The 21,685-nt window shown below is 33.4% G+C and overlaps 1 protein-coding gene, 1 long non-coding RNA gene and 1 other non-coding gene across 3 annotated transcripts; 2 read left to right on the forward strand and 1 right to left on the reverse strand.

Moving 5' to 3' along the window:
- The first annotated feature begins 4,123 nt into the window (after nucleotides 1-4,123).
- LOC110800803 (uncharacterized) lies at nucleotides 4,124-11,359 on the forward strand. Its single transcript, XM_022006130.2, has 6 exons — nucleotides 4,124-4,465; nucleotides 6,994-7,206; nucleotides 8,859-8,954; nucleotides 9,094-9,239; nucleotides 9,497-9,716; nucleotides 10,804-11,359. The coding sequence occupies exons 1-6, from the start codon at nucleotides 4,331-4,333 to the stop codon at nucleotides 10,990-10,992; spliced, it is 999 nt and encodes a 332-aa protein (XP_021861822.2). The 5' UTR covers nucleotides 4,124-4,330; the 3' UTR covers nucleotides 10,993-11,359.
- A 392-nt stretch (nucleotides 11,360-11,751) lies between these two features.
- TRNAY-GUA (transfer RNA tyrosine (anticodon GUA)) lies at nucleotides 11,752-11,840 on the reverse strand. Its single transcript is given in 2 exon segments — nucleotides 11,752-11,787; nucleotides 11,804-11,840. It is a non-coding gene; the product is annotated as a tRNA-Tyr (tRNA).
- Nucleotides 11,841-13,317: 1,477 nt separating this feature from the next.
- On the forward strand, nucleotides 13,318-14,201 carry LOC110800804 (uncharacterized). The gene is made up of 2 exons (XR_002536756.2): nucleotides 13,318-13,490; nucleotides 13,574-14,201. It is a non-coding gene; the product is annotated as an uncharacterized lncRNA (long non-coding RNA).
- Nucleotides 14,202-21,685: the final 7,484 nt, after the last annotated feature.

Here is a 21,685-nt window from a genome sequence, read left to right on the forward strand (position 1 = left end):
CAAAGATAAAATTGTACGAAAATGGTCCAATTATTATCAAGTGTCACAATACGAGTACGGGATTATAACTTCTACACGAAAGAAACAATTTTTGGGTTCAATTCGAGGCACTTGGAAGTTGGAATGATGGAATTATTAAGTAGACATGATAACTAAACTAGCCGTTGTTATTGAAGATCAAAGCAGAATTTGTAAATTAATTAGAATATTAAGATTTTCTTATATTTTTTGTAATATGTATAATAAATATATAAGTTAAATATTTTAGTTTCCAATTTGATGATACATATAAGCATGTCATGTCAACATTGTCACACGGCTTAAAGATCGTAAGTTAAGACCTTTGTCATTTTCGCTTGGAATGATAGAATTTCATTTTCGCTTGGAATGATAGAATTAATTAAGTAGACATGAATCATGATAATTAAGCTAGCCGCTATTATTGAAGATTGAAGATCAAAGCAGAATAGCACCTTCACCAAACATAGATCCTAATAGAGTACGATCGAGTACTACACTAATAATTGCTTGATAAGAAAGTAATTAAGGCTGGCGGCTATAAGGACAAACAAACCACTCAATAATTTCCCATAATATAACAAATTTCTTCTTTTTTTAAAGAAAAATACCACAAAAATTTAAGGGGACCCTTTAAAAGTATATGCATTTTGCCCTATTGCTCTCGTTGTCCCTTTGCATGGAAATAATATCTTTAGGTGTACCCTACGTAAGTTCACATTTGGTTGTGTTTAATGCATTTTGCCATATTGTTGAAAACCTACTTGTATCCATATGGACTATAATGTGAGTGTCTCACGGTCACCCTAGAGAAAAATGAGAGAAAATATTAACTTATAAAATTAGGCTCTGTTTGGCATGATATATTAGGCTTTTTAAATGAAAGGGTGCTGTAATTTTAAGTCTCCTTAAATTATTAGAGCGGTTTGTAAAACACCTTAAATAGAATATAATGTCTTAAAATTGACTTAAATTGAGACGTTACTTTGAGTAACATTTCAATTTAAGATCCTTAACGTACTTTTCATGTATTTTGGCTTTGATTTTTATTTAAAACAATTATTTTATAAATTTCAGCTTATTAAACCATTACTTTTACCAAATAACTAATCTAATTAGGTTCCTCATTAGTTTCAGCTAACTTATCAGTTTCAACTCTATTTCAGTTACTTTTGCCAAACATAGCCTTATTGTCCACGGTCCAACGATTGGTTTTAGAGTCGAATCTTTTTTGAACTTATAAGTAGATTGAACTATCCCAATACTATGTACTACCTCCGTTTCATAAAATTCTTTACGCTTTGGAAAATGTGTCCAAAGTATAAAAATTTTGACCGTAAATTCTCACCATTATATACATCAAAACGTTACGTGTAAGATCTTGTTAGATTGGTCTCGGGATATATTTTCAGAATATCAAATTTTTATAATTTTTTCACATACGAAATTGGAATATATTAGTAGTTAAATATTGCATTGGAGTCCGTGCAAATAGTAACTGTAAAGATATTTTTGAAACGGAGATAGTATTGTTTATCGCAAGATCATATACTTATCTAACAATTTAACCTATACAGCATGATTTGTGTGGAGATGATATTTTTAGGTCTGCGCTACATAAGGTCACATCGATCTGGTCGTGTTTAATGCTACATGCAGCTACCCTTAGAATTCATAAGGTTTAAACAAATTATAATAATTAGTAATAATTCATAGCAACTTAATTAAAAATTTGCAATCTCTTTCAACAATGTCCGACCACAAGTACGTCCACAATCAATTGACTCACGAACAAACACAAAAACAAAATAAGGGGTTGGCATAATTGCATAAAGATAGGCTTCTTGAGTTGTTGGTACTCCTAGTCCTTGCATGGTAGTACGTGTTACAAGTGTACAATATGTCAATATAGTCTACTAATTTTGTTAGGTACGTAGTATGATCGAGCTTAATTTTGACTTTTATGTCCATGTCCAAAAGACGGAAAAAGTTTACAATTGGATGTTGCCTCTATTTTGAATATTTTGAATTCTTTCTTTTCTTTCTTTTTTTTTTTAATTTTTTTTATTTTTTATCACTACAAAATTATGCATTACTTTGTATTAGAGACGGATTTTGAGACGGATACTATAAGCATTTCAAAATTGAGACGGATTACTAAAATTTAATCTCTAAATTAAAATTGAGATGAAATTGTATATGGAGTTTCAAAAATTCCATCTCGAATGTGTAATGGATTTGCCAGCATTCCGTCTCAAAAAAATTTGAGATGCCCTATTTCCGTCTTAAATACATCTCTAAACATTGATAATTTTGAGACGGATTTGGACCATTTAGAGTCGAAATTCCTCGTCTCAATAAAATGATTATTTTGTAGTGTATTGACACTTCAGTTAGACATAAAGTTAAAAAAGAGAGTAAATGTACGAGGCCAAGCTACCCCAACTATGTCTTTGTGAAAGATGCGTCTAACTTCTAATGGAATTGTCTCCACCTTCGTCGTTTTATCCACTCTTTTGTTTGCAAGGTAATCGGAAACTCATTTCCTCTCTTGATAACACTATTACAATGCCGGATTGCCGGCCACTTCCCAACTCGGACCTTTGATGAATGGTCAAACGGGTTACAAACACATGAGAGAGCAACAAAGTTTTATTTATTTTTGGCAAATTTGTCAAAAATGACCTTTTATAACACAAATTTTGCGAGAAAGGACCTTATATTATTTATTTATTTATTTTGTGAAAACACACCTTAAAGTTTTTTTTTTTTGCGAGAAAGGACCTAAGGGAAGTTTCCGGCATTGACTGAGCTTTTCCGGCCATTGACTTGCACGTGAGCAGCATGCGTGGCTTACGTTGGCTAAAGACACTGATTTTCCCGAGTCTTGAATTTTCAAACTTGATTTTATTTCGATTTTTTTTTCAACTTTAGGTTTTAAAGCTTAGAATTTTGGAGGAAAATTGGGTATGATTAGCAAAATAAAGCCACACGTGCTTCTCACGTGCAAGTCAATGGCCGGAAAAGCTCAGTCAATGCCGGAAATTTACTTTTGGTTGTCTTTCGCAAAAAAAATTTACATTAAGGTGTGATTTCACAAAATAAATAAATTATATAAGGTCATTTCTCGCAAAAAAATTTACATTAAGGTGTGATTTCACAAAAAAAAATTATATAAGGTCCTTTCTCGCAAAATTTGGGTTATAAAAAGTCATTTTTAACAAATTTGCCTTTATTTTTTTTGATAAGTTTAGGAAAATAAGATAAGTTGAATTTTTAACTAAAATAAATTATACTCTGTAATATGTTTAAATCGGTGAACATCACACACTTTTTAAATGATTAAAATTATAAGGATATCTCAAAGTGAAGAGGTGAATGGTCAAACGAGTTTGGAATGATCAAAGTCATCAACCTATTACCAAAATTTGGATTATACATCAGGTGTATTTTGCTCACTAATGCACCTCGATGAACAGTTGAGTAACTAATAAACATAGAGAAAGATCTCAACTCAAGTTCAAGTGAAATATTATATTATATGTTCTTTGGAATTTGATTTATTATATGTTAACTTATTAAAGATCTTTGAGTATAAGCAATTTTTTTTTTTGATTTTGAACTATATGTGCATCTAGAAACGGTGTGCACAATAAACCTTGTGCATCCGGGCACATAAATCACATTTGCGTATGAGTTATATACTTATATGACCATCCTCCATCTTTGAGGTGGAAATAAAAAGGAATATATTGGTTTTAGATCCTTTAGAGTTCTAAAATAACTCTACAAGGTAGAGTTTGAGCATATCAACCATTGAATGAAAAATCAATGGTTCATATATTATCTTTCCAAAATTTCTCTATTTTTTCTCATCAATATGAGCCGTTGATTTAAAAATGTAGGGTTTATATACAATTCTACCTTGTAAGGTTTTATTAAAACTCTAGAGGATCCAAACTCAAATATATTTGAAGTTAAATGAATATAATGTAAGCTTAAATGAATAAAAATTGAAAATGAATATTTTAAAGTCTATTTATTTACGATTTTGCCATAAAATGCGTACTATTTATCAATAACCGCTAACGGTCATCGATAATTTCAATCTCAATACAAATTGGAGTTTTCTTCCCTCTAGCTTTATTGCTTACGTCCTCGCTTACACACACACAGTACACACACTCACTCTCATATGTTGCCCCGATCTCTGAAAATTCTGATGAACATAAATACATAGAAACCCCACCATTTTTATGGTGAAAAACTAGAAAATTACTGCTGCAGAAGAAGAGGTAAGAACTAAGAACAGATGGGGTGGAAAGGAATTCTGGGTTTTGACTATGGAATCATGCAGGCCCCACTTGGTCCCGACATTTCTGGTCCAGAACTTGTTGCTGCGGTTGCTAATGCTGGTGCCATTGGTCTTCTTCGAGCCCCTGATTGGGTTTGTTTCCCTTCACTTTTTCATTCAATGAATTAATTTCTACTTATTATTTGTTTGATTATTGAATTGACTGTTTGTGATTTCTGGGTATATTCGGAATTAGTCACAAATCAATGAGTTTTTGAAGATCATAATTCATAAAGTACCTAAAATAAAGCTTTAAAAGAGGAAATTTAAGGAAATTATTTTGCAATTTTGATCAAAATCAAGTATGAATCATTGAATTGACTGTTGTTGGTTTCTGGGTTCAAGGACAAAGTCAGAATTTTTCTTTGGGGTATTTTCAGTTGAAGTTGATTATCAATCATCTGGATATATCATATATGGATGAGTTTGTTTTTGTTAAACTGTTTATTATCAATAATTAGTTTTTGAAGATCAAAATTCATAAAGTACCTAAAATAAAGCCTAAAAAAGGAGGAAAATTAAGGAAATTATATTGCAATTTTGATCAAAATCAAGTATTTATTGTTTTTACTTGAATTGACTGTTGTAAGTTTCTCGGTTCTAGGACAAAGTCAGAATTTTGCTTTGGGGTATTTCCAGTTGAATTTGATTATCAACTGTATTTCTTTGGATAGGTATATCATATATGGATGAGTTTGTTTTTGTCAAACTGTTTTAATTTTGTTTCTTTTCGTATGATGTTGAACTTTTTAATTGTTCATCTGCATTTACTTCGAGTGATTTAAGTTGGATGGTGGGATGGATATTTCGTTTGAAGTTGATCACTTTGCTTATGGTTTGCCTATTGGTGGTCTTGTTATTGTTTGGGGTGATTTGAATTGATGATGATGGTATTCGTTATGTAAGGCATCTTGTTAGAGCAAGAACAATTCAAGTGTTTTTGGGAGTTTGAACTTAAGACTCCAAAAAGATGCATAGGATAAGAGACCCTGAATCTGAATCATTTAACTCTCAGACTTGCTTTCGTATGCATGACCGTATGACAAGCCCATATTTTTCTCAAGGAGATTAACTATTAAAGTGAGTTTGAGCTTTTGAGGTGTGAAGTTCGATTAAGATTCAAAGTTCAAGGATACAAGGAATATGGGCGCCATTGGCCACGTTCTTGCTTGGAAAATGTAGAATGCTGAGTGGTACATAGGTTTGGTTTGGTTCGTTGAAACCAACTTTCTATTGGATTCCTGTAGCTATACCGTAGAATTTAAGTTACATAGATGGTGGAAAATCCAAAAGTTAATTTATGTAGTTGGTTAATTTACTTGCTTGAAGTAACTGAAATGGCTACAACCATTCACAAAAGGGTTATTTTTTTCATTGGATGAGAAGAGCGTGTAGAGTTTGTTGTTCTTTGGTGTTGTCTCTTTCTTGTTCAACCTAAAGATTAATTAGTCTTTGGTTTTGATTATAGTACACTAAATAATGACGGATCATTGTACTATTTACGAAGTATTCATTTATTGTTAATTATCATTTTAATCAAGGGTCTGATGGAAACACCCTATTTGTTAGATAGGAATAAGACTCCGTGTATCAGATGCTCACTCACTATGTTCTGTGTGGGAGCCTCTATTCAGATAAGGGGTGCTGATGAGGTTAATGACGAGAATGAGAAGTTCTACCTGTCTAGCCCTTATAAACTTTCAACACATAATGCAAAGTAAGATGTGTAGTGAACTTTAAGATCCATAAAAGTTGATCAACTGAATAACTGAAACTTCAACCCTAGAGGAGCCGTATGAGGCGGAAGCTCTAGGGCTGAGCAAAATTATCCGAAAAATATTACAATAATCTAGTTATAAAGTCTATTTTTTCTAATTGGATATCATAACGGTTACCCGGTATCCGATCCGAAAGTTTGGGTACCCGAACTTAACGTTCGGTTCATGGATATCAATTTTTGCATTATTGCTTATCGGTTACCCGATCCGATAATGCTATTGGTTTGGGTACCCGACCCATGCTCACCCCTAGGAAGCTCCATGATTACTTCGTTGGAACTTGAACTTTTCATGCTTACGTACATCTAACCAAACAACGCCTTACTTTCCTACAAGTTTGTTCCTAAAATACAATTGAAGCGTTTTAAAAAACCAAATATGACAAATTTGTAACTATCTTTTTCTATGGAGAACAGAAACTTAATCATAGAAACATGATGAGGTTTGTATGACTAGCTATATGTCTTCCAGTTCTGAAATGTAATTTGCAACCAAATTTCCTAGTCTATATTATGATCAGTAAGAGTGAAGTAAGAAAGCTATGATTTCTTGTTGACATCATAAATATCATGATAGACTTTCTTAATCAGTTTCATTGGACTGATGGAGTGGATTATGGCTGGTGATTTTTAATTTAGTAATGCTGGCTTGGTTAAGTTTTATCTAATGTATTTGCAAGAGGTATACTGTAATAAATACTGACCATATCAATGTGCACATATGTTTGCATATTTGTTTCTCCTGATGTTGAACTAAATTCTTTCTTGGTTTGATGTCACATAGAAATGGTAGTCATGATTCCATGAAAAACTAGTTGAAAATTTAGTATGCTTATTTTACCAGGAATGCCCAGAATATGTAAGAGAGATGATAAGGAAGACTCGGACTTTAACTGACAAACCCTTTGGCATCGGTGTTGTTTTGGCATTTCCTCATGAACAAAATCTGAAAGCTATACTGGAGGAGAAAGTGGATGTACTGCAATTATATTGGGGTGAAGCATCTGAAGAGCTTGTTCGTAGAGCTCATGATGCTGGCGTCAAAGTTGTTCCCCAAGTAAGTTTTGATGCTTTTTGCTTATCCAAGTATATAGAGTTGTTTTTTGTTAGAGTTGCATTTTTTTCATTTTAAAGTTCTTCATTTGTATATTATATTAATCCTTCACATCAAATGAAACGTCCTCTTTAATTTCTACGAATCAATTATAAATGCATTCATCTTAATTTTTAAAACTTTGTACAAAATGGCCTCATTAGTGAGAAATTGAGAGTGGATGCTAGTAGTCTGCCCTGGTTGTGTCTTGATTATCAAAAGAGGCTTAGCTTCATCCTTATGATACCCAACAAGCACCAACTCTGCTCCCAGTTGCAAGCCTGGTGGCATCACCGTGATAGGTACTTGCTATAACTGATGCGCACTCGATATTTTTGGCAATCTCGAAGGAAGGTGCACATTATCATAAGTTATAACCACACTGGGGGAGGCACCCAAATCTTGGAGGGTCTCTTCGAGGTCCCTAGGGTTTTGCTATTAGTTTTGCCTCCAAGAATAAGGTTACACCTTGGCTTGGGCTTTTAGAAATTAAAGAGGAAATTATGAAGGTACAGTTAACCACTGAGATGCCCCCTTAGACTTATAGGTATGAAGTTGAGCGTGCCCTCCTTTGGTTGCCCCAGGTTTTCTACTGCCTCCAAGACATGGCTTGACTACTCACGGCCAATTTGGTAGCCGGTAATAAATGGTGGGAATGGTAATAAATCTTAGTGTTATTTGGCAAGAAAATAACATCATGATGTCCCTGGTAATGAAACTTTTTCTTGGTGTTTTTCTTCATAAATTTGCGTTCCTACCTAATACCACTCCCCAAATGTTAATGGATGGTAATGGAAATTTATAAAGAAAAAGAGATAATGTTGAGTGAACTAGCATTACAACAAGAATGGATATTGATTTTCCTTACAAATTTACATACAAGTTCATTCCCATTGACACCATTTATGCCGGCTACCAATCGGGCCGTCAGTGTAATGCCATCCTAAAGGCTATAACTTAGGATTGTGATGTTCAATGCAGTCCTGCAAACTTTAGTCTCTGGATCTATTTTTTTCATTTTTGGCAAATTTGTGTGGCCTTGTGGGCCTTTTCTTTTTTACCTGGTGTTGTATTGGTGTTGTAGTCTGCGAGTTCAGGGATATCAAGGTTCTCACAGAGATATGATACTGCATTAATTTGGTGGGAAGTTCTATTAGTTGTTAGTCTCTGATTTTAGATTACTCTCTCTGAAGGTTCATATTCTTATCCTTTAAGTTCATCTCCTCTGAAAGGGCTACAACTCTAAGTTTCAACCTGTGTGGTTCTTCTACTCCTGTAACATTAGGTTCCAAGAGCTTGTTAGGTACCATTATTTCCATGACAACGAACACTGGGTATGAAATGAGAAGTTCCATGAATAGTGTCTCCCATAACTCTTATATTGGGTTAACTAGCTATTTGTAGTTGTTTTTGTGCATATTACATGATGCCCATGCATTAACCCAATGTTCGTGCATTAGATTGTCAACCAAACTTACTCTAGCACATGAAAAAGTTAATCACTAAGAAAATACTCCCATGCATTAGATTGTCAACCAAACTAGCCCTATGACTGATTGATTCAGTAAGTTTTTCTTAGTGATTAACTTTTTCATGTGCTGCTTGTGTGACACAAGGTTGGGAGTATTGAAGCAGCAAAAAGGGCCGTTGATATTGGAGTAGATGCAATCATTGTTCAAGGACGTGAAGCAGGTGGGCATGTGATAGGTCAGGTAACTACTTGTGCTTCTTATTAGTTGATTACTGGTTGACTCTTTCATACGTCTCATATTGATAAAATGGTTTTAAATATGTCTAATTTCCAGTAAATACTTCTTGCCACTGAATCTTTTCCTTTTTTTTTCTTTCCAGGAAGGGTTAATTGCTTTGGTGCCTAGCATAGTTGATCTAATAGGGGAACGAGATATTCCAGTTGTTGCTGCAGGTGGAATTGTGGATGCACGTGGCTATGTTGCAGCTTTGGCCCTTGGGGCACGAGGTGTTTGCCTTGGCACTAGGTATGTCACCATCGGAGTTTAGTGAAACAGCAAATAACTTAGTTCAGTTCTTCTAACTTAGTTCTCTGAACCCCATACATCAGTGAATATTGCATAAGAGCTGGTTGCATGAATAAACAATGTAATTGAAGGGAAAAGGAAATCTAATTTTGAAGTTTATAATCTGTGAATCCTGTGAAAGTGCATGTTCATGTTCTTTATCAGTAAAGATTATAATTGTGTCTAATGATGCTGTAATTCTTTGCACTATTATATAGGTTTCTCGCAACTGTAGAAAGCTATGCTCATCCTGTGTACAAGAGGAAGTTAGTTGAGTATTCCAAAACTGAACACACAAATGTATTTGGTCGTGCAAGGTGGCCTGGAGCACCGCAACGTGTCTTACTCACTCCGTTCTTCAGTGACTGGAGATCACTTCCTGAGAATGAAGATGAGACTAACCAGCCTGTCATTGGACGTTCTACAATACATGGAGTGGTGAGTTTATCATCTCTCTCTTCTCTTTCGCAATAAGGGTAAAAGATTATTAGGGGGGCTTGGAAAAAATTAAGACTAATACAATGGGGTCTTGCTTGATGACACTTTTTCGCAATTGCAGGTTACATTTAGTTAGGCTCCGATTGGTATGGTGTAAAACATTTTCATGGAAAACGATTTCCCCAACTTTTCAATCATTTTAGGCAAATTTGTTAAAAAGGAACTTTTATAACCCAAATTTTGCGAGAAAGGACCTTATATAATTTTTTTTGTTAAATCACACCTTAATATAAATTTTTTTTGCGACAAAGGACCTTATATAATTGTTTTTTGTGAAATCACACCTTAATGTAACTTTTTTTTGCAAAAAACAACAAAAAATAAATTTCCGGCATTGACTGAGCTTTTTCGGCCATTGACTTGCACGTGAGAAGCATGTGTGACTTTATTTTGCTAACCACACCCAATTTTCCTCCAAAATTCTAAGCTTTAAAACCTAAAGTTGAAAAAAAAATCTAAGCTAACCACACCCAATTTTCCTCCAAAATTCTAAGCTTTAAAGCATGTGTGACTTTATTTTGCTAACCACACCCAATGGTCGGAAAAGCTCAGTCAATGCCGGAAACTTCCCTTAGGTCCTTTCTCGCAAATTTTTTTACTTTAAGGTGTGTTTTCACAAAAATAATTATATAAGGTCCTATCTCGTAAAATTTGAGTTATAAAAGGTTCTTTTTGGCAAATTTGCCATCATTTTACGTTGTTTGGTTTAGCGAAGGGATGAAAAACAATTTTCAGTAACTTCCTCAAAAGTGGAAAAACCTTTTCCATTTGAAAGGGTGGAAAACTTCCATCCTTTTTCTCCTTACCTCCCTCTCCCTTCTTCCCATCGATCTTCACCATCTTCTCTCACTTTCCTTTTAACGAACCAAAACAAAGGAAAACTAGTTTGGAGTTGTGTTTTCCCTTGGAAAATGTTTAACGTTTTACACTAAACCAAACGGAGCCTGTTAGTGTTCATGTTCTTTCTCGAAACTTGGTGATTCTCATTATTTCCAAACTATTGGCTGCTATTCGGTTCTTTTGGCAGGAAAAAGAGGTAAAACGGTTTGCAGGAACTGTGCCAAACAAAACCACGACAGGTGATATTGAGAGTATGGGGATGTACGCTGGACAAGGTGTCGGCCTCATCAAAGAAATTCTACCTGCTGGAGAAGTTGTGAAGATGATTGTAGGAGAAGCTCAGCTGTTGATACAGCAAAAGTTTCAGGATGCTTGAGTTTAAGTGGTATAAAAGAAAGGTTGCATGATTCAAGGTGTGATCTTGGATTCTTGGTACGTTGTTGTTGCTGCGTGTGTTGCTCCTGTAATCTTGAGGCAGTTTTTGTACTATACCATTTGTACTAAACTCAAGTAGTCTGAATCACTTAAACTTGATGTAATTCATGGTCAAAGTCTTTTAAAGTTTGACCTAAAAAATATTACAATGAGAGAATCTTTTAGAGACATGCGGAGTTTTTGTATAACCAGCGTCCATCACTATTCATTGTGAATTCCTTCATACTTCGTACTTTGTATATTCTAGTTCATAAATAGAATTCATAACTTATCACTTGAATATAACCATATCCAAAGTCCAAACAAATTCATCTTATAAAATGTAATCCAAATTACTTGTTCATATTTTGTGTTTTCTTATCACTTTTTTTGTTTTGTTTTGAGGGAAGTGTTTTCTTATCACTTGAATAGGAATCATGTTACCATATCTGAACACATCTAATAAAATACAACCTAAACGATTTGTTTCTGTTTTGTGTTATTTTTTTTTTTTTTTGACATAGGAGTTTTGTGTCTTCTTTGAAGTACACCAAAATTAAGCTTTTTTTGTAAATGAATGCAATCCAAAATGAGTTGTTTATATTTTCTTTAAAGTAAACCAAGATTAAGCTTTCTATAAACGAATGAAAACGAACATTGGCATATTAACACATCTAGGTTTAGCTCCAAAAATAAAAAACCTGAAAAGTACAAAAAGAAATCCGACCTGCCGGAATCGAACCAGCGACCTAAAGATGTCATTCGGTTTCCCACTACAGTCTTCCGCTCTGCCAACTGAGCTAAGGTCGGTCATTGAACCTATCACACAAATAAAAGTATTAATCTTTAAAAGGATGCTTTTTTTTAAGGGGTATTTAAACTATTTCACGTTTGCTGGAGTATATGAAGTAGACCTGATCAAATGGCGGGCCGGGCCGGGTTGGGTTCGGGCCAGCTTGAGCGTAACAAAACAGCTCGCTATGTCGGGTCGGACCGGGCCAAGATTCGGGCCAAAATTTTGTGCCCAAACACGTTATTTTCGGGCTGGGCCTACCGGGCATTCCAGGCGATTTTCGAGCCGGGCCAAATTTACAACTAAAAAGTGTATTTATGTGTTGGGAAACCCGCCCGAAAAATTAAATTTTCGGGCCGGGTGGGCCGGGCCGGAAAATTCTGCCCAAACCCGCAAAAATTTCGGCCGGGCCGGGCTCATCTTGATCAGGTCTAGTACGAAGTATATTATACAAGTACTGTTACTTTCAATATTTTACCATAGTTACTCCCTCCGTCCCTTAATACTCGCACCGGTTTGACCGGTGCAGAGTTTAAGACATTTAAATTGACTTATTATTTTAATGGTGTTAGTTAGTAGTGGGGTATTTTTCTAATATAGTTAGTGGAAAATGTGTAAGGGGTGGGGAGTGGTGACTGGTGAGTGAGGGGTGTTAATTTTTAAATGATTTTTTGTGGGGAGTAGGGGTGTAGATGGGGTAGTAGGTAAGTGTGAGAAATAATATAATATTAGTAATCCATTTATAGAAGCGGTGCAAGTATTAAAGGACGACCTGAAAAGGAAAGCGGTGCGAGTATTAAAGGACGACCTGAAAAGGAAAGCGGTGCGAGTATTAAGGGACGGAGGGAGTAAAAGTTACCCGTCATCTATCCTCATTAAAACTCCAAGTCAGTCGTCACATCATCTCATACAATTTTCTTGATCATGAAAAAAAAGTTAGCTATGGGTTTTAAACCCGTGTGACCTCTCACATGTTAGTCACTATGTCACAGCTCATTTTGTTGTTTTTATACGTTCAAAATTACTAATTAGAAAGTCATAATTAGATAAAACGATATGAATTATTTCTTAATAGTCTCACTAACATCACTAATTAGTCATTACTTTTACGAGTTACTGATCCTTATATGATAAATTTTTTAAATACTCAAAGCAAGATATATTGTAATTTAAAAAAATAAATTCTCTAAACAAGTTACTTATTTTTTCTACTATCCAGGACATTGCTCGAGGCGCTAATTAGTGTTCTTGTATAATGCCCCCATCTAATTTTATATTGGAATTAAATTTTAGAGCTCTACAACCGATACTAGCTAGATTCAAGTGTATGCAGTAGTCCAAGATTCAAATTAGTTTACGTTATGATATAAAAAAAAAATACAAATTTTTTAAAAAGACCGTCTGACATGTCAGTCCATCTTACCCATGGGTTTGATTAATTTTTCGCGGGTCAATAACGTGGAGATGGGTCATGAATTTCGGGTCATATAAAAATGTAATCTCACCCATTTTAAACCCTAATTCATTTCCTCTCTCCTCCAAATCTCTCTGCCTCTCTCTCTTCAAAATCTCTCTGCCCCTCTCTCTCTTCAAAATCTCTCTCCTCCATTTTCGCCGGCATCAACGAAGGTGAAGGTGCAGCAACGAATTTTTTGTGCTCAATTCAGGTTTTTATTGCTTTAGGTTTTTTATTTTTGAGCTTTTTTTATTAATTCTTTTGATTTTAATTTTTGTTTTTGGTTTCGATCAGGTTTTGTTGCGTTGGTGGTGGTGGCTGCGATGTTGGAGGATTTCAAGCGGTTGACGGTGGAGCAGCGCTTCGACTAGTGGTTGTTTGGTCGTTGTTGTTGCTCTTCTACTCTGCTGCTGCTGCCACCGTTTCTTCGCGTGGTGGCCGTTCTCGGTGGTGGCGGAGAAGTGTTTATGGTTTCGAATGCGATGGCGATTCTTCGTCTAGAAACTAGGAGGCGGAGAAGAGGCGGTGGTCCATATAGAAGCGGTGAAGGAAGGAGTGGAAGGATAAGAGTCGGCGATCTCATACAGAATTAGAGGGCGAAAGAAAGAGAGGAAGAAGTCGTCGGCTCCTCACCGTCTTCGTCGGCTCCTCGCCGTCTTCGTCGTCGCCATCAACTTCCGATAGGTGTTGCCAGAAATTAAACGTGGTGGTGGTTTCTTAGTACTCTGCTCCTCCACTCTGCTTATGCGATTGTTCCTTGTTCAGTGGCTCAGTGCTGCTGGTGGTCGTCACTGGCGTTGATTTTGATTAATTTCATTTTAGTTTCTTTTAGTTAAAGATTATTTCGTTTTAGTTAGAATTATTGTTTTTAAGTTACACTTTTGTTACATATAGTTATTAAATAAAATGGTTTGTTTATATTTTTTTTTGATTTTAAGTAACTCTTTATTTTAGTTATACATTTGTGATATATAGTTAAGAATAAGTTCGTTTTAGTTAGAATTATTGTTTTTAAGTTACACTTTTGTTACATTTAGTTATGAAATTAAAATGGTTTGTTTATATTTTTTTTGCATTTAAGCAATATAACTAATTAGTTCAACAATGGAACCAATTAGTTAAGAAATATAATCAATTAGTTAATGTTTTATGAGTATTAGTTATAATTTTAGAAGTTTTAGTTAAGTTTTTAGAAGTTTTAGTTATAATTTAAGAAGTTTAGTTAAGATTTTCGGAGTTTTAGTTATGAATTAATGAGTTTTAGTTACGTGTTTCTAAGATTAGATAAGATTTTATAAGTTTTAGTGAAGATTTCTTAGGTTTAGTTAAGAATAATCGGGTTTTAGTTAAGATTAAATCGATTACTGGAAATTATTTGTTATGTCTGAAATCCAATTAGTTAAGCCTAAAATTCAAAGCAATTAGTTGAGCATTGGAATTAATTAGTTAATCAATCGAACTAGTTAGTTAAGCATTTGAACCAATTAGTTAAGCAATGAACCAATTAGTTAAGCAACCGAACCAATTAGTTAAGCAACCGAACCAATTAGTTAAGCAATGATACCTATTAGTTAAGCAACCGAACCAATTAGTTAAGCAATGATACCTACTAGTTAAGCAACGGGACCTACTAGTTAAGCAATGATACCTATTAGTTAAGCAACCGAACCAATTAGTTAAGCAATGATACCTATTAGTTAAGCAACCGAACCAATTAGTTAAGCAATGATACCTATTAGTTAAGCAATGGAACCTACTAGTTAAGCAATGATACCTATTAGTTAAGCAACCGAACCAATTAGTTAAGCAATGATACCTATTAGTTAAGCAACCGAACCAATTAGTTAAGCAATGTAACCTATTAGTTAAGCAACCGAACCAATTAGTGAAGCAATGATACCTATTAGTTAAGCAACCGAACCAATTAGTTAAGTACTAAAACCAATTAGCAGTTAAGCACTGAAACCAATTAGTTAAGCAATGCAACCTATTAGTTAAGCAACCGAACCAATTAGTTAAGCAATTATACCTACTAGGTAAGCAATGATACCTATTAGTTAAGCAACCGACCAATTAGTTAATCAATTGTAACGAATTAGTTAAGACAATGAAACCAATTAGTTAATCAATTAAACCAATTAGTTAAGCACTGAAACCAACTAGTTAAGCAACAAAACTAATTAGTTAAGCATTGAATTTAATTAGTTAAGTACCAGACTCAATTAGTTAAGCAATGAAACCAATTAGTTAAGCAATGGAACTCATTAGTTAAGTATTGGACTTATTAGTTAAGAATAATTTTGTATTGGAATCAATTAGTTAAGCAATGAAACCAATTAGTTAAGCAATTAAACCAACTAGCTAAGCATTGAATTTAATTAGTTAAGTATTGGAATCAATTAGTTAAGCAATGAAACCAATTAGTTAAGCAATTAAACCAATTAGTTAAGCACTGAAACCAACTAGTTAAGCAACGAAACTAATTAGTTAAGCACTGAATTTAATTAGGTAAGTATTTGACTCAATTAGTAAAGCAATGAAACCAATTAGTTAAGCAATTAAACCAATTAGTTAAACAATGGAACCAATTAGTTAAGCAATGGAACTCATTAGTAAAGTATTGGACTTATTAGTTAAGAATAATTTTGTTTAATAAATTTTGTTTTTTAGTTGAGAATAATTTCGTTTAAGTTAAGAATAATTTTGTTTTAGTTACGTGTTTCTTATTTCTAGATTTTTGAGTTTTAGTTAAAAGTTTTTGGGTTTTAGTTAAGATTTTCTTAGTTTTAGTTACGTTTATAATTAGTTAAGCACTGGAATTAATTAGTTAAATAATCTAACTAATTAGTAAAGCATTTCAACCAATTAGTTAAGCACTTTAATTAATTAGTTAAGCACTTTAATTAATTAGTTAATCAATCGAACTAATTAGTTAAGCATTTGTACCAATTAGTTAAGCAATGAAACAAATTAGTTAAGCACTGGAATTAATTAGTTAATCAATCGAACTAATTATATTAGTTAAGCAATCGAACTAATTAGTTAAGCATTTGAACCAATTAGTTAAGCAATGAAACCAATTAGTTAAGCACTGTAATTAATTAGTTAATCAATCGAACTAATTATATTAGTTAAGCATTTGAACCAATTAGTTAAGCAACGAAACCAATTAGTTAAGCACTTTATTAATTAGTTAAGCAATCGAACTAATTAGTTAAGCATTGAAATTAATTAGTTAATCAATCGAACTAATTAGTTAAGCATTTGAACCAATTAGTTAAGCAATGAAACCAATTAGTTAAGCACTTTAATTAATTAGTTAAGCAATCAAACTAATTAGTTAAGCAATGAAACAAATTAGTTAAGCAATCCAACTATTAGTTAAGCATTTGAACCAATATATTAGTTAAGCAATGAAACCAATTAGTTAAGCACTTGAATTAGTTAGTTAAGCAATCCAACTAATTAGTTAAGCAATGAAACCAATTAGTTAAACAATGAAACGAAATAGTTAAAGCAATAGAATCAATTAATTCAAAGCCCAAAAACATTACACCTAGCCCAATGTATCACTTTAGGCTCACTACTAAAGAATTTTCATTAATCGACTTATCTTAACTAAAACACGATATTATTTAACTAAACCTAAGAAAATCTTAACTAAAACTTATAAAATCTTCACTAAACTTAGAAACACGTAACTAAAACTTCTAAAATCATAATTAAAACTCCGAAAATCTTAACTAAAACTTCTAAAATCATAACTAAAACTCATAAAATCTTAACTAATTAGTTCGAATGCTTAACTAATCGGTTTCATTGTTTAACTAATTGGTTTCAGTGCTTAACTAATCGATTTCATTGCTTAACTAATTGGTTTGATTGCTTAACTAATTGGTTTCATTGATTAAATTATTAGTTCCATTGCTTAACTAATTGGTTCGATTGATTAACTAATTGAATTTCATTGCTTACCTAATTTGTTTCATTGTTTAACTAATTGGTTAGATTGTTTTAACTAATTTATTCCATTAGCTAAATAATTGGTTCCATTGTTTAACTAATTGAATTTCAGCCTTAACAAATACTTTCTTTATAACTGTAAAATTATTGGTTCCATCAGTTAACTATTAGTTCCATTGCTTTAACTAATTCGTCAATTATATGTATTTCACAATTGTAACTATTTGGTCAATTGGTGTAACTATCGACTCAAAAATCATAACTATTTGGATAAGTGTAACTATCGACCCAAAAAACATAACTATTTGGTCAATAAGTGTAACTATTGACCCAAAAAACACAAATATTATCGTACGATTATATTTATAAACTAAATGATTCAACAACACAAGTTAGAATTTTAAGTCAAATAGTCAAGGCTTTATATGAATTAGTTTTGATTTTATGTAAATTAGTTACGGCACAACCCAAATAGGCGTTTATTAATGACAATTGGTTTCAGCCTTAACGATTAATTCAATTAGTTAAGCCTGAAATCCAATTAGTTAGTCAATGGAACGAATTAGTTAAGAAATGGAACCAATTAGTTAAACATTAGAAGTAATTAGTTAAGACGTTTGAGTTTATGTCAATGGCATTGCTCCGCAAAATCAAAATAATTTTGTACACAAAAAATTATAACTAAACAAAAATTTCTTAACTAATACGAAATTATTATTAACTAAATATAAAAAAAATATAACTTAAACAAAAACTGACTTAAATGCAAAAAAATTGTAAGTAAATATTTTATTTCATAACTAAATATAATGAAAGTATAACTAAAACAAAGTATTCTTTAACTAAAACCAAATAAATACAGACCAAAAATCCAATTAGGTAGATAAAGCATTAATTGGAGCACAATGAGCCACCACAATAGAACTGCCAACCTCAACCACCACCCCGTACTAGAGAAACGTTGGCGGCACTACCATAGCCGATTCTGTGAACCAGCCACAACAACTATCCTGACCACGCAACCATTGACACCGTTGCTCCTCCGCGGCCATTAACAACAATGTCCACCAGCCGCAGCTTTGCGAGGAGGCTAACCGCTGCCTCTGCTCCCCGCGAGGTGGTGGCGACGCCATTCTTCCACCACAACGCAGCGTCGAAAAACTCCACCACAACAAGCTCAAATCTACTAGCCACCACCTCTACACCTAAACCGGAAAATCAACCAAATTAATAAAAAAAAACTGAAAATCAAAAAACTTAAAACCTCAAGGATATTGGCGGCGGAGACGACAAGGCTACGGATAGTCCCAATCCAAATCGCGCATCTTGCAACGGCAGCTAGGAGGAGAGATCGAGGAGATTGAGGAAGGAGAAGAGAGAACGAAGGTTGCTAGGGTTTTAGAGGGGACGGCGACGAGGAGGTGACGGCCCATTCTTCGATCTATAATAGGAAAACGCGCATCAACGGTGGTAAGGTGACGGAGACGACGGCAAGAAGGTGGCTGAGTTTTGGAGGAGAGAGAGGCAGACGATTCTGAAGGAGAAAGGGGCATAGAGTTCTGAAGGAGAGAGAAAGAGGTCAAGGAGAGGGGAAGGAGCGCTTGACAATATGCGCGTGGGTGCGCGTGGGGTTTTGATGACGTCAGTATTCGTCGTTCCTGTCAGGCGGTCTGACAGGAAAGCAGCTGAAAAAAAAATATGGATAGCTTCGTATTTATTTGTATTCGCATACGACTCTCCTTGTTCGTTTATTGACTCGCTCACTATCGGTCCGCTATTGACACGAAGCTAAGAGTCTAAAACCTTATTAGTGACGAAATCTATACTAATTAATAATAATAATAATAATAATAATAATAATAATAATAATTAATGCGGCCTAAAAGAATGCCACTTGACTGCACTATCAAAGCCCAGAAGAAAGAGCCCAAAAGCTTGCCTACGGGCATTTCTCAAACTTCACAGGGCCCAGGCCCAAGCGATTAAGAGGTCCACATTGGTCCTCTACCAGCTTCTAGAACCAATGCAGGACACGTGTCCCAATCTTGCGTAAAACACTCAATCATGCAGGACCAGTTCTTGAGAAACCCTAGCACTATAAATAGTGCAGAGCCCTAGGTAAAAAGGCAATCAATTCATTCCCACCAACCTAAAACTATCTTTGCTCTGCCTTCTCTCTACAAATTACTTCTCTCTCTAGCTTGTACTTACTTAAGCATCGGAGGGAATATTCCTACGGGAATATTCTTGTTTTGCAGGTTGCCAGAAGTTCGTGCCAGCTCATACTTGATACCTCCGAGGAACGCGTGACACGTCATCACCGTAAAAGATCCCACAACAATAATAATAATAATAATAATAATAATAATAATAATTTAAAACACAATCTTTACACAAGATAATGTCACGTGTCATCTCTTTGATATTATTATTTTTTTGTTAGAGAACATCATTTATATTAATCCTTTTCACATCACCTCCTCTATTAGATGTTCATTTTATTTCAAAATTAAATTTATTTGTTTCACATTCTAAATTTAATTTCATTATACTCTAAATGCTTCACATTTTATTATTTCAAAATTTGCGTATCCTACTTTATACTTCATCCCTTTCAAAAAAATTGTTAGGAATAGTACGAGATAACAATATAGACAAAGCATACACAATATAAATAACGTGGTATACCCACGTCCCAACTTGTATTATTAATCAAAACCGTTATTAACAATACAATCAATCAACCTCACAGGTGTTTCTCTCAAACTTTGCTCAAGCTCAGGATCTCAAGCATATCAATCATAATGGTATATAAATCCCTATTTATATACCCCAACTTCCTAACCCTAGCCCTAGTATTAGGAAACACAATATTACTAGAATATTACAATTCAGGAAAACCAATATACTAACAAATCTATCCCTAAAATACAACTCGTAAAATAGGAATACAATAACATAATATATCTCCTAAATAAATATCTAGTAATATACCATAACTGAAACTCATTGCCATATTGGGTTTAATATTAACAAAAATTGCAACACTTTGACTAGTATGTTCGCCAAGATACAACTTTGATCATAATTATCTCTAATTATCTTTTTCTAAAAAAATCATAAAATTTAATATTATGAAAGTATATATAGTGAAATAAATTCAATGATATTTTACTTGATAACATTTGCATTTAATAAATTAGTAAAATATATGGTCAAAGTTCATATATAAATAGTAGCACAACTAAAAGTGTTGTAATTTTTATGAAACGGAGGAAGTATTACATAAAAATGTAACCGGATTTTTAAATTAAGAAACTCGTGAATAGTTTCACAAAGGCACAAAAGAATTGTGGATCTTTCTACCATTCTTTTGCAATCGATCCCTTAGGACCCAAAAATAGCATATAAAGACAGAGTAATCCTAACCCCTAACTGTTGTACCCGGGTACAACCAGCTCTGGCTATACCCCAAAAAATAACGCGCGTGTATTATTTGTTTTTTTTTGTTGTATTGTTTGTTCATTCATGTTGTTTTTAAAATTTATCATGAAATTGTTCATAATTGTTGTATTGTTTGTTCTTTCTTCTTGAATTTTATGTTCTTTTTTATTGAATTATTTGTTTTTTCTTGTTTATTTCCCTGTTCATAATAATCATTTGGTTAATGTCCATAATGAAATTAAGCTCTTCATTGATCTTTTATGTTTTTACAAGTGCATGTATTGTTTGTTCTTTCTTTTTGTATTGTTTGTTCTTTCTTGTTGTATTGTTTGTTATTTCTTCTGTAATTTTATGTTCTTTTTTATATTGTTTGTTCTTCTTTGTTGAATTATTTGTTCTTTCTTGTTTATTTGTTTGTTCATAATAATCATATGGTTAATGTTTGTAATGAAATTGTGCATACTTTTTGTTTTATTTGTTCATACCTTTTTTTATTCTTTGTTCTTTCTTGTTCTATTACTGAGCATCTTATAAACCCTTGTATCTTTTTAACCTATTTGTTTTCTTTGCATGCTCATCATTTTGAAATCAGTAAATGTTCATTTTTAAATTAGTTGTGATCATCATATCAAATTACTTACTATTTTCATTTTCAGCCTACAACAATGAGAAAATTAAAACCGTAAAAGTCAAATATTGTGTTCACATCACACTTCATACACGCATTCAAAAGTATAAGAACTATAGACTACATCAAAATCAAGATTCAAGATTGAAGATATACCAATATCTTGTAATTCAAGTACAAACTTACATAGACAACGCCTAAAATGTTCATTTTTTTGGTAAAATATGTTATTTTGACATGATTTAATTGCTCAATATGTAAATATATGTTCAAAGTAATAACATATTAATGCAATAAATAAGTTCATTTTAAAATTAGTAACTACTCATTTCACAACCAGTAGCTAAATGTTCATTTCTAAATTGGTTGAA

The sequence above is a fragment of the Spinacia oleracea genome, chromosome 4 (genome assembly GCF_020520425.1).
Source record: "Spinacia oleracea cultivar Varoflay chromosome 4, BTI_SOV_V1, whole genome shotgun sequence".
Lineage (NCBI taxonomy): Eukaryota > Viridiplantae > Streptophyta > Magnoliopsida > Caryophyllales > Amaranthaceae > Spinacia > Spinacia oleracea.

Excerpts from the sequence above, each read along its gene's own strand:
- LOC110800803 (XM_022006130.2), top strand. The coding sequence starts at position 4,331 with ATGGGGTGGAAAGGAATTCTGGGTTTTGACTATGGAATCATGCAGGCC. Across the intron at positions 4,466-6,993 it reads TTCTTCGAGCCCCTGATTGG|GAATGCCCAGAATATGTAAG; the intron begins GTTTGTTTCCCT and ends TTATTTTACCAG. Across the intron at positions 9,240-9,496 it reads GGTGTTTGCCTTGGCACTAG|GTTTCTCGCAACTGTAGAAA; the intron begins GTATGTCACCAT and ends ACTATTATATAG.